At 42.6% G+C, this 13,904-nt stretch overlaps 1 protein-coding gene across 4 annotated transcripts in view; it reads left to right on the top strand.

Annotated features, from left to right (window-relative positions):
* SPIRE1 (spire type actin nucleation factor 1) overlaps window positions 1-13,904 on the top strand; it is a 579,327-nt gene that overhangs the window by 22,548 nt on the left and 542,875 nt on the right. For all 4 annotated transcript variants that reach the window (XM_078687482.1, XM_078687481.1, XM_078687480.1 and 1 more), the window contains exon 2: window positions 13,519-13,553. In XM_078687482.1, the coding sequence (XP_078543608.1) occupies window positions 13,519-13,553 (35 nt within the window). The remainder of the gene's footprint in view (window positions 1-13,518; window positions 13,554-13,904) is intronic.

The following is a 13,904-nucleotide window of genomic DNA, read 5'->3' as shown; positions in this document are numbered from 1 at the left end:
GTAAATCTCATGCCGGCACAGGACAAACGGATACCTCGCCCAAACAACCTCTCCCAAACCTAGCCCTAGTTGGTGAAAACCTGAGGTGCAGCCCAGTGGGGGGCGGGCGAGTTGCCATCACTAATTGCTCTCTCCATTTGAAACATTTGATCAAAAAATTATTGGATTACAGAATATTTTTATAGTGGCTTTCTGCTGATAAGACGGTACTGGAATCGTCATTTTAATCTACTATTATGCCAGTTCATTTACCCTCTTTTTAATTTGTATCTATTATTGGTTTCTGATATAATGTTTGATTGTTGGTGTTTGATATAATACAGACCTGGTTTCACAGAGTGGCAAAAAGGTTTACAGAGAACATTTTCTTGCCGTAAGAGTGTCTCAACCATGAGATGCGGTACATAGCACAGTATTGTCAGGATCCGGTTGAGACCCCATTATAGAAGCTTGAATGTGATAGGAGGCCTGTAGGTATTTAATTTAGCACAAAGCTAGCTTCCAGGAGACTATGAGTCAAACATTTGTATGGTAGCTGGAGCATCTTGGTCATAAGGGGCTGTTTATAAAACGCTATAGTCTATAGGGCGAGTGAAAATGGTATAATTGTAGATGGTACCACAGATTTTACTCATGTGTACAGATTAAGGCACCTAAAGACGATTTCCAGTAGAAGGCAGTATCAAAACGTAGGTCACTGGATTACAATGTTGGCAATTTAACTATGAGAGTATATCTCCTCTCAGAGAATGTGCACATTTCCATGATCAGCCATTATGCATTCTAAAAAAGCTTAGATGGAGTGTATGAAGTTCCCTTAATTATCTGTTAATTAAGGCACGTGGCTTGAAGCACAAGTGAAGAGATCGTGTCGGGGTGGTTTTTGAGGCCGGAGATTATTCGCGGAAACCCTTTAAGATGATGCTGTAAGGGGCTGCGGATCCCAAAGCTGGCCAGGCCTAGGGGACTCCCACTCGAGCAGTGATTCACAGAAGCGAAAGGGTAGAGGCACCCAATGGGACTGTGTCCCGCCAGCGCCCCACTGCCTTACACAAGGCTTGATCGCCAGCTCATCAAAGTGCTTGATGTAGGCACTGGGTTTGCTTCCTGGATAGGTAACTCACTGTTTACATAAAGTATGGCCAAAACGCCTTTTGAACTTAGTGTGCCATCAAAGAAGAAACTGGGGTTACAGTTGTTGTCTAACCTAAGGGATACATAATGCAGTATTGTTCTGCTGAGTCCGAAATTGCTCTCTGGTCCCACCAATAAGGGGCATGCTAACTTTGGCCACATTACGTCTTCAGTTTGTCAACAGTTTGATGCTTTCCCCGTTTATGGGAGCAGACAATATTTTTGTTTCTCCAGCACATTCCAACCTACAGATGCTGACACTACTGTAACGAATAATAGCGGAATCATGTAAAAGTGTCCTTTATAATACAACAACATAAACTTTCTAGGGACACAAACTTTCTAGTGACACAAACAATAAATCTGCAACATTTGTTTACCAAGTTGACACCGTTTTTCTGCTTGGCTGAGCATTCTTGCTTTTTGTCATGTCAGCATGACAGTAATGGTTTAGCCGGGTAGTTGCTTAAAATAAAGATCTAAACTACATGTGTTAACACGGGGAGCACATTTGAGTGGCATCGCTACAGACTGCTTTAGCTATCTGTCGCAGACAGCATTACAAACAATACTGTAACATATATTTACAGTGGGCTTTGGGTCTGTCAATTGCTCATAATTGGAGAGCTTTTTCGTGTGTTTCAGTTCCCTGCTCCTGATTCTAGACCGCTTGTCTTTGCCAGTGCTTGTTTTAAATATGTCACACCCTTGTCAATTGCTTTAGAATCGACAGGGAATCTTATAAAAGTGGTAGCAAAAACCGAAGGTGGGTGAACATTGTTCATGCAGAATTCTAAACTTGTGCTTGGAGCAGCACTCGTTCTGCTTTCCTTCCATGATGTGAAAAATGCCCCTTCTCCCTTAATTCGAAACTTGCTATCAGAGCAGCCCTGCTGATCACACGCATTGTTTGCGGGACGCAGATGTTTAGCTGTGTGGGCCTGAGCAGGCACAACCTTAAAAGTTACAATAGATGTTTAGTTGAACTAGAACTTCAGTGCATCAGATGTTTACTCTCTCATCTCTCCCCCGAGCCCACACTGAATTGTTAATTATAGCATGAAGCTGTCCTTTGTGCTGGGTTTAGAGCATAGATAGAGAGTCACAGAAACACAAGCCGCTGCTGTGCAGAAGGCTGATTGGTCTAGTCTCCTTCTGGACAGATGGCTGCAGTCTGTTCCTTCTTGTGATCCATACAAATCAATCACCAGTTTGAGGGTGTCTTAGATTTTTACTCTTTGCCTGTATACCCCCCATTTTGGCTGCATTGTTTCTGTTTGCAGTTACAATACCTTAAGGCCAACACATGTAACCCAATAATACATTTGTTCTCTAATTTTGTTTTGCTCGTTCGCATTGCCTTTCTCCCAGGGTGAGAGTTTTTGGCATCCGCCAGGCTGATGTGGGAACGGTGTATCTTGTCACGTTACCCTGCCGGAGTGCTTAGTATTGCGTTGTTATCCCCTGGTATGGAACCACGGTGTTAAAGAACAGAGTTTGACAATGCTCCTTGTTTTTGGGCTAATCAGAAGCCTGCACTTCATGGAAGCTTTTTTTGTCTGCTTTTTTCAGCATTTCTCTCTGGCTTTACCAAAGTCTACAAGCCCTGTCTTTTTGTTTTCAGTAAAAGGGGAAAAAGTCCCATAAGTCTACTTATCATGAAGCTAAAAGCTTTAGTATATCCGGGCTTCCACAGTGCGGCAGAAAAGGTTGAGTCCATCACATGGGGTGTGCCTCTGAGTGCAGAAGTGGTACACTCTATATGGACCTGTGGGATGTATGTCGTTACAACGCAAACTTTTACAACGCATGCTTGTACAGCGTGGTTTTTATAACGCAAGCTCCATTACAGCGCATGCTATTACAACGCAAGCCGTACAACGCATGCACCATTACAATGTAATTTACTATTCTAACAACGCAGGTTGCTTACCTCAGGGAAGTTGCTGGTCAGTGTTGTAATGGCATGCGTTGTAATGGCATGTGTTGTAATGGCATGCGTTGTAATGGCATGCGTTGTAATGGCATGCGTTGTAATGGCATCTGTTGTAATGGCATCTGTTGTAATGGCATCTGTTGTAATGGCATCTGTTGTAATGGCATGTGTTGTAATGGCATGTGTTGTAATGGCATGTGCTGTAATGGCATGCGTTGTAATGGCATGCGTTGTAATGGAACTTGCGTTATATTGGCTGTGTTGTAAAGGAATTGCATTGTAATGGATGTTTCCAGGACCTGTGAATTGAAGCTGCAGTACTTCTGAGGCACATATCAATAACCGTACTCTAGATGTACAGGACAAGAGAACGTTTAACAAATCAATCGACTCATCACCTCGCCTGAGACAATGTAATCAAAGGCAATCTGCCGTCTTTCTGCGTCAGATTTTGCATTTTTTACTCATATCGTAGGTAATACCTAAAAACACAAGGCTGCTTTGCTCTCGTGAACAGGATTGTTGAGCAGCCTTTGCCAAAATACTAGAATTTCGGTGAAATTTGCTACACAAAGCAATCCTTGAAGCAGTGGCGCTCCTCGGCTAAGGCGGAGGAGCGTCACCCCACTGCTCAGTCAGTGGCCTCCGATCGACATCGCTGCGGAATCGGTACCCACCAACCTTGGTCCCAACCACATTATTAAGATGCGACCTCACATTGTGCAGGGATTTACAGTGGGGTGCCATAGGTGCCCCCAAGGCCCACAACCGTAGGCCATGGAGGCGAGAGTGCCCTGCTAGGGTCCTCCAAAGTTGCTTTCAGACAGCCTTTCCATGTTGGAAAGGCTGGCTTGGAAAGGCTGTCTGAAACCAACATTGTAATCCCGATGGCGGAAACGTTGTCCTTAAGGGATTACATTGTGGTTCCGACTGGCTGACGGGCTCCTTGAGCCCCCCCGGAAGCCAGTCGGTCAGAACGGCCAGTTTACACTCCTACCGCCTTATTACAATGATGGCGGTGAGAGTGTAAACTTCATTGTAATAAGGCGGTTGGACTGTAAACCCTGGATGTTGGTCGACCGCCCTCATAAAAGGGCCCTCATTTGGGTAACAATCGTATTCCAGAGAAGCAAACCTTGTACTACAATGCATTTCTAGTTCGCGCTGAGGAGTATTTTGATTAATTCCCCTGTAAGTAAAATGAAGTTGACTTGTTTTGGCCATGTGTAGGAGTGTTTTTTTTTTGTCCTTACAAGTTTAAGGTTATTGACAAAACTAATTTCCATATTTGATAAGCAGGCCTGCTTTGATCATTTTAGGTGTACATTATGAATGCAAGACTAAAATAATGATCATTAGCCAATAGAAAAAAACGAAAGTTGTTGTCTTTAACATAGAGCCATGAATGAATTTGTGATGCTGGAAGTCAGTGGATTTTAATAAGTGAAGTTACAAAAATACACTTAGCATTTTGTCCTGGACCAACATTACTTCCAAGGGCCTCATTATGAGTGGACTTGTTTTTGGGCGATTACACTGTACAGCCTAAATGATACTGCAGGGTGAGGCATTTACTAGGTGCAGTATTATCTCTGCATTCCAAGTACCACGCCTTGCTCTGGATGATAATTTAATAATAGAGCATGTTTACCCTCGTTACAAGGTGAATGTTGCTCAGTTTTTCCACGCAAATTTCTCTACGATTTGTCTGGCAAAATAGGTGAAACTATAAATTGTGGACATTTTGCACAATCATGATCGTCTTTCGATATCAGACTTCCAATTGTGCCAGAATTGGAATTACGGCCATGATGGGCACTTAGTAATGATTTCACTTATTTAGAGAGAGCAGGGTGGTGGGTGGTGGTAGGAGTGGCGATGTTGCAGAGTCTGAAAGGTTGTGGCTGTCTGCCATCAAGGTGTGTGTGCGTGTTTATTTTTTGAGGAGGGTAACTCACTTTTGTTCAAACAGCTTTTCCCCTCTTTTTCTGTTTTGTGGATAACCTCCCCACCTTGTTTTGTCTTGTAAATCCCTTACTTTCCATTACCTGTTCCTGGCCTTAAACACTAAACTCACAGTTTTCCTCTTACCGCCATGAACCCTAAAACCACTAACCTCCCTTTACTTCTACCCATTTCATAACTCTAAAAAGCACTTACCTCCGTTTACCCATCCCATAATCCTAAAATCCCCTTGCCTCTCTATCTGCCCCTGAACCCTAAAAAACCCTTACCTCCCTTTGCCTCTATTCCCCAGAACCCTAAAAAGTCCTTACCTCCCTTTCTCTACCTGCCCCAAACTCAAAAAACTCTTGCCTCCCTTTACCGCGACACCTCCCTGAACCCTAAAAATAACACCCTTACCTCCTTTTATCTCTACCCTCCCTTACCACCCTGAACCCTTAACCATCCCTTAATCCTTAAATGCTTTTTTTATTTGTTATACATTATAAAAATACCTGCCGGATAAAGTAAGGTAGGTAGTAAGATGGAATACAGGTACAGTATCACATGTAACCAGTGACCTTTCAGAGATCAACCCCTTAACTAACCTAACAGTTTATAGTCTGCTTATAGTTATATCAAAAAGATACTACATTCTGTATGGGGAATCTCTTACACAAATACAAAGTATTTGACAAATATAATGAAAAAATATTGTTTTATTTTTTAGATCGAACAATTTAAAAACAATCAAATTGTATATGTCGTAAACACTTTTATAAAGTTACACATTTTTAAATTGTTCGTGTTTCGATTAATATTCACCTGATAGCCAGAAATTATCAAAAGGGCAGTTCATTGCCGTTTAAATGACATAATTTATCAGAAATTAACTGCTAAATGTTATCAGAGACCGCCAACATGTGTTTTTCGGCAAGATGTCTTCTGTTTCTTTAGGGATACATGTAAACGTCCATTGTATTCACATTTTTGTTGACAAACCTAATAATTTCAATTTCGAAAATAAATAGAGATTTTTTTTTTCTTTATAATAATTGTCAAATACTTTCTATTTGTGAAAGAGATTGGCCACGTAGTATGTAGTATCTTTGTGATATAACTATATATAGCCTGTAATTGTACTGAATACCTGACCAAAGAATGATTACCACTGTAACGATTTATTGAGCCGGTGATCTAAAGTCAGTAAGAGAAAAAGCTGCTGCAAATACCATAAATGTTACCTCATCTTTTGTCTCTGTCCCTCATCAACTGCCACCTCAAGAACATTCTCACAAAATGTGGAACGCTACTGCCCGCATAAGCAGTGCCCAACAGCGTGGGCATAAAAGATACAGATACACTAGTGATTCTGGAGTTTTATTAATCAATATCTTCTAGATAATTGAAATAGCCTTCTCATAAATAGGTCTTGGCAGGAAGAGTCTGTGATTTGAAAGCAGAATAAGAACCCTGCAGTTGCACCTGGAAAACATTTTGAACATCCCTAGAACTAAGCATAGCAGGCTTTATTTTTACTTTGTTTTCTACTTTGTAGTTTTTCTACATTGTTTTGGAAAATAAACATTCTGAAAGTGTCATGTTTTTAAATAACTGCCCAATTTTGCCTAGGTCATGACTACCACAGCAAATGATAGTAAAGCCACTGGTGTGTTTAAACATCTCAAACAAGGGAGGCCAACTTGAAGCGGACTGTGACTGGGGCTGGGGAAACTCGTGCAAAGAGGCATGGTGGGATGGTGTGCAACAAAATTTTGAACTGGGATGCGGCCCGAGTAGTTATCAGTGGCTGAGATTAAGTCAATCATTGCACCGATCACTTTTTGAATGTTTCAGTGTGATGCCCTTAGTGGGCTGAGTATACCCAGACGGGGTCGAGTGCACACTGTACCTCTGGAACCAGGATATACCCGACTGATAAGCCCTAAAAAGGATGAAACCGAGCTTGGATTGCTTGTGTTTCTTCAGTTCAAGGATGACCTAGCGTGATTGTTCGATCTGGACTGTTCTCATTGGAGCAGGGACACAACTGATCTGCCTATGGCTGGGTCCAAACCGAGGTGGCATGGTGTGTAAAATAATGATGGACTGGAATGCTGCCCTGAGTAATTTCCAATGACTGAGTATAATTCAGGCATTTCATCTGTCACTTGTTTGTATGCTTCAATGTTTATAAACAACTGCACGAGTTTGCCTATGCCGTGAGTTCCACAGCAAATGGTAGGAAAGCAATTGATGTGTTTGAACTCTCAAGCAAGAGAGGCCAACTTGGAGCGGACTGGGCTGGGGAAGCACGTGCGAGGAGGCCCAGTGGCTAGGATACCCATGTGTGACTCATGGGAGCTGGCAGCGGTTTAATGGCCTGGACGTGGTGATGAATGGCAATGGAATGTTTGTAAAAGGCTCAGGGACCGGATTAATGAATAATTAACTGTCCTATTGGCAGCAGCAAAAAGTGAAGGGGATCCCAGCTGGCTGAAAAGGGAAGTGAGGCTGTGAAAATAGGAAGACGAGATCAAAGTGAGAGAGTTGTGTCGCATCTTGTGTGTGCTTAACTTTGTTATTCCTAATTTAATTGCATGGATTGACCTAAATCTGATCAGAGGGCTTTTCCGTGAAATTGTTCTTCCTGTAGAAATTTCCAAAATATCATGCATTCAGTTCAGCTGCATCAAAGTGGTGCCTAATTCCGGTTTCATTGATGATACAAAGGATCAAGTCAGACTAGTGTATATTTTGGGCGGTAAATGTGCCAAGTTGAACGCTGTGCCCTTGAAAATAACAGACCTAGGGGATTGGACAGTTGAGGTTCTGTGGCGACTGGCAGCTCTGCATTATGCTTTATTTGAATATGTTTGCACAGCTACGCAAATGTGGAGGCAAGTGAGGAAGGGAGTTTTATAGATTTAAAGAAGTGTAAGAGGGCAGTGTTGGTCAGTAGTAAATGATCCATTTTATTCTCCCTAACACAAAATAGCTTAACATATTTTTCTTTGAGGAGTTTTTGAACATGGTTGTGGGTAAAGGTGTGTTGTTCTCATAGCGAAGAGATATGTAATTGCTCGGCTTTTACTTAATGTAGATGTCCTAAGGCTCCAGCACTTGTTTACTTGAATTTCTGCCTTTCCCTAGCCATTAAGCGAGAGACCAACGAATATGGTCGGATTGTTCTGTATGTACCTGGCTCTTCTCGGAAGTCTTGTAAGAGAATGTTGAGAGCCCAGATTTGCGTATGGATCCTTTCCCTAAGTACGTCAGGCTGGACCACTTCCTCCTCCTTTCCAGGCTCCCTGTGAAGGAAAGAGTTGTTAAAAAGCAGTGTGATATCTCCACAAATCGGTTCACAGATGTTGGCCTAACCGCTTGTCAGACCAGATTAAAATCAAGTTTACCTCTGAGCTCACAACATGCCTGGCAATTAGCTGACCGTAAGTTGGTAAATTAGCTAAAGGCATGATCATTTTTGAGAAAAGCACACACTCTTTTGGTTCTTTGCAATCAGTACGTAAAAACAAAAATATTTTGGAAAAACAAGCTTGCAGGAAAATCCTAGTTGTATGAAATTTCTGTAGAAGGCAGTAGCATGCACACAATCTACTGGGACTCCCCAAGCACAAAATGCACGTTAAAAAAATAATTAGCAATGGGCTGTGTCCAATACAAAGCTGGCCATTGTTAAAAATCTCATTAATCGCTTTCTAGAACATCCAGAATGCTGAGTATTTACATCTTCCAATTTGATCCGCACTTATTGTGCAGTCAGAGGCACAACAAACCCCTAATAAGAAATTGTTTGATTGCTTTGAATCGTTAATCTGCGAAGATTGTGCTTTGGAGGATAAACAAAACCTAAGAAACCTCTAGCGAACATCTAAAATGTGCTTCTAATAGCTGTAGGTTGTTTATGACACAAAGGGTTCGCTTACTGTAGTAGAGGCAGTGAGTTAATATTGTTAGCGGCTTGAGTCAGATTGTTTACATCTAATTCAGATTCTGCCTCTTATAAAGTTCTTGATTTGCAGTGGAGGAGGGATTATTTGATATCTAATAAGCACGGTGAATCATTTAAATACTTTATTTCATAATGCTTTGTACACTGAAAACAATGCTTTTTCTTTTCCTTTTTAGGTCTCGCCCTGGAATTCGCATCCGAAGGATGCGTCCAGGGCTGGAGACTTAAAGCTGTCCGATGCCGGGGAATGAGGGACAAAAAACTGTCACGAGCTTTAGCAGGCGGATTTGGCTGCGCGAACGCGCACGTTCCGTCCTGCGCCGTGCACTTCCCTCCCATACTCCCAGCAAGTTAGGCTAACGCGCATGCATGCACACGCATTTACACTTACACGCAGGCACCCAGACAGGCAACCCCCCACAGTCACACACACACACACACGCATACACACAGACTCCAAGACACATACACACACACACGCACGCACGCTCACACACATACAAAGCCCGCCGCCGCACGCGCGCACACACATGCCCCCCCAACAAGGCGAAGCCCCACTCACCGGCTTCCTCGGCTCTCACCGGCAGCAGGACTCTTCCTTCCTTCTTCGGCACCGGGGCGCAGGGTAGGCTCCTGCCTGCTCCGGTGCTCAAAACAATCGCGGCTCTTCCGTGGGAGGCGGGGTAGGCTCCCGCCCTCCTACTTCCTGTTTCCGGTTGTCCCGCCCGGCCTGCCTGACTTCCTGGTCGCAGGCCGGCGGCGGACTGCAGCACGCGCCATGCTTGTTCCAAGGAGAGGCCGGCGGCTTGAGCAGGGGGATGGGCAGTTTGGTGTTTGCGTGGTATAGGAAGGTGAGAGCCCAGCAGGAGGACGACAACTTGGAGTTTGTTCTCATTTCATTATATTTAATTACACCCCACACTCACCACGTACTGGTGCCCCTTGCACTCACATGCTACCTCTACACTCGCACATTAAGCGCGCATAGCCTCCCCCCTCCCAAGTTGAGGACACCCACGCTCACTTTAGTGCCTGGATGTAGGTTTTTCGGCGGGGATACGGAGGGTGGGTGAGGGTTTTCAGTGGGTTTATGTGTTGCAATAGCAGTCTGTTACGGTGTGCCTAACCCCCTGTAATAATGTCACATTATTGAATGTGAGAACATCAGATATCTCATTTACTTGTTCTTGTAAGCAGGAAATTAAACACTGTGCCATCCTGAAATGTAAGTTCCTCGATTGTGAGTATTTGGTGCTTTTTGATGTTTATCACCATGGCAGTGCTTGTTGTATTCACATGCAGCTTGTTACAACTCGCTTGCTGACTGATCTATTCCCTTTGCGAAACGCTGCAGAGAAGGCAATCGGTCTAACTTCCATTTAAGAACCTGGTGGTAAAGGGCGGTCATGTGGGATAGCAGACTAACAGCAGCGAATGGCCTTGTCGATCCTTCTCGATCCCGGGTCCAAGAAATTCACGGAGCACAAGTTCTCGGTCTCGTGAGTGGGTTGATAGACGGATAATGAATGCCATCTGTGTGAGCTGCTACATTCAGGCGGGGTGCGTTAATCCTGTGGGGGGTGCCTGTGTTCGTGCCCCCGCCCCCACACTCCTCTTCTGCCCCCACTCTCCGGGACGCAGCCCCCAGGCCGCCAGACTTGTGTAAAAGCAGAAAGTCTGTCCAAGTCACAAGTGCGTAGCGCACGTGGCAGCCATTTACTGACACTGCCAGCAGGATAGTTCGGTGGGTTCGTGTGCCTGCCGCACAAGGTTTGCCTCGCCAGAGGAAGCTTTCATCCTCCCCAGGTTGATACATTCCGAGCTGCTGTGCCGTGTAATATTAACCCTGCCGTAACCACAGATCATCAGACACAACCCACCCGTGAAATTGCTCAGTGGGTTGAGGCACTGCTGCATGTCTGCAGTAAAAAAAAGTGGTTCCCTTGTTTGGCACCGCGGATAGCCGGTAGTAATCTGTATTCATGGTACAGTACGGCATTTGGCATTAATTTAATGCCATGATAAATTGCAACTCTTCATTTCTGAGCTGATTACCACAAGTGTGAATGAGCACTGATTTTAAATGACAGCTGCTGTTGTACTGAGGTTTACATATTTTGTATGTTTATTATTCGTTAAGTTGCAGTCTACACACAACATTGTTATTGCCTCTAGAGATGGTGAGTGTACTGATTTATAGTCTAGCCTGGATCATAAGGGTCAGGTATACAGGATCTAATGTACTCGACCAAAGTGCTTGCCATCCCTGCCCCATGGAAAATAAACCCTTCCACCTGATAAAAACCCAACATGGTTTGTCCCATATACATTATAGCATACAAGGCTCTTTAAAAAAAAAAATATATATATATATATTATATACACCTTTACAAAAAACAAATACAATATAATGCAGTTTTACCTTTTATGGGTTTTGTTTTCTAGACTGTTGAATTTTTACTGCGCACAAGCTGTGGCAGTCGGGACCTATATGAAATAACTTCTGATGAATGCACACAAATATGTATGAATTCTTAAGTTTTATAAAACGTTATGTTACCACTGTCAGTTCTTTCGTAGAGTCCAGTGCAGTCAGTCAGTGGTATCATTTCAGGATTAGCTTTTTTGCAAGTGTCAGTTTTTCATACACAGTAACTTTCCTCAAAATCGAGGCAGGTGTTACACTTGATTTGTTGTGTGTCGAAAGCCTCAGATACGTATAAATTGACATTCTAGCCAATCACAATGCATTGCCGATGATCCAGTATGCAATAGTGTTTAATATTGCTTTTCATTTACAGATGACTGCATTCAATTCTGGAGCAGCAAGTACATTTCCTGATTTTCCTCTATTGTTTATTTCAGCATTCATTTGCACCCCACCCACTCCCCCCGTTACTTTCAGACTTTTCTTTCTTAAACACTGCAGGTCCTGTCTGGCTTCTCCTTCCTGTTCGTGCTACTGAAGTTCAGATGCAGGATTGGAAGTTTTCTTTGCATATTTGCATAAATGTGTTTTAAATTGGCTGCTGACTCCTGAAAACATGTGGAACTTCAAATGCCCGTGGGTCTTTTGTCTTTGTGTTACAGCTTACTGGTGGGCGTTTCAGTTGGCTCAGGATTTCAGCCTGATCCAGTGAGTGAAATCTGTAATTGTGGGCATGTGAACTTCTAAGGCCAAAATCAGTTGGTTACATGCTAACATGCAATCCACACCATGCACAGTTACCCCAATACGCGCACACACACAAGCACAAACCCACACGTTCATGCAGTTACATTCATTACTGTTACATATATGACCGCACAAGCACTCACGCACATATGAGCTAATTCAGACATGTACAGATATAAAAAAAATAAAGCAAAGACAGACAGATACTCTTTTATGCAAACAAAATTTAGATACTGCATAAATAACTTTAATAAAACATATTTTATATGTAGCTTTTTATGTAAAAAAAAAAACTATAGCACAAAGCAAAAAACAATTGCCATTTACAATGCTAATAGCTCAAACTTAAATAATGCGAGACCTATTGCATTGCAAATGCTTGTTCACTAGAGCTGGCTTTTATAAAATCTTTTAGTCGAAATGCGTGTGTTTTCCCTGTCTGCTTTTTCCATAGTTTTTTCTCCTCTTAAGTTTGTGCTATTGACTTTCCAGATATGTTTATTTCCATTTTTTTTTCACCTTATAAATGTTCCCGTTGTGTTCTCCATTCGTGTCTTATCCATTGTTCTCGCCTGTCTGTTTTCACACCAAAAACTCTTTAACGATGCGATTAGGTCTGGCTTTAACTAGGTAGCCAATAAAAATATGTGCAAATGTGGGCATATACAAATGCTGTTTCCATATTTTAGAGCCTTCGAGTCAGACCTTCTTGCTTTACCAATATTTGTTTAAACTGGGCACAGGTGTGGTCTGAGTTGAAGTTTGGTTGCTGTCTTTCATAAGGTCTCAGTAGCCAACATCTCTGGCTTTTAGGCACTGAGGTTACAACGGGACTCATTTAGTGAAGAAACATTACAATGTGTATTGGAGCAGGAACAATCCGCCCTGTTTTATAAAGGTAATAGTTGTGTATTTTAAGCTACAGTACCGTCACCAACTGGCGCACCTGAAAACCAAAAATTAAATGGTTCAATGGCTGTACAATCTTTTTTTTAAATAACCAGTCTCGTTTATAGAGAAGGCGTGTACTCTGAACCATACCTGGCACTGCGAAGAAGTTACCATGCTCTGTTAGTTCTTGATGACCGTATGCGTTGTTTTTAAACCTAAAGCACACTAAGGATGGTGCAAGTATTGCAGTTAACATCATAGAGTCCCAGACCATTTTGGCCTGGGAATATGGACTCTCAGGCGAGCTTCTCTCTGAAATGAGAGCTTCATTTCATGTTCTCTTGTAAGGAAAGTATTTTCCACACACAAGCACACTCCCTGAAGTAAAACTTTGCTAAATCTGCCTTATGTCCTTTGTTTTTGTGAAGATCTAGGATCTAAAGAGTCTCTTTTTTTTCCATGTAGGCAAATCTGAACATCCGCTCTGCACAGAGACAGAGGTAAGACATTTTCTCGATAATTTCCTTCTTTGTAATTTGCTTTATACTTTTCCTAATGCAAAAACCTTGACCTTGCATGACCTAAGTGTAGTAATCATGATAATGTTGTTAATAATGCATGGGAACATTGAGTATTGGTGGGCGATTCTAATTTTTAGTGACTCAAAGGATTACGGGCCCAATTTCAGTTTTGAATTTTAGAACCTGTTCATTGTGCCATTTCAGTGGAATCTGATGATGAGTGTGACATTTGAATTTTGGTATTCTGTTGTGACAGTGGATACTCTTTAGTCTCAGCCGCCCTCTAAATGCTGCTCACCAGTGGGGTTGTTTCAACAGGAGAGGCCCGGT

This window comes from Lissotriton helveticus, chromosome 4_1, assembly GCF_964261635.1.
Source record: "Lissotriton helveticus chromosome 4_1, aLisHel1.1, whole genome shotgun sequence".
NCBI classification, from domain to species: domain Eukaryota; kingdom Metazoa; phylum Chordata; class Amphibia; order Caudata; family Salamandridae; genus Lissotriton; species Lissotriton helveticus.
Note: the sequence above shows the minus strand (reverse complement) of the source record. Positions and strands in the feature narration are given on the sequence as shown.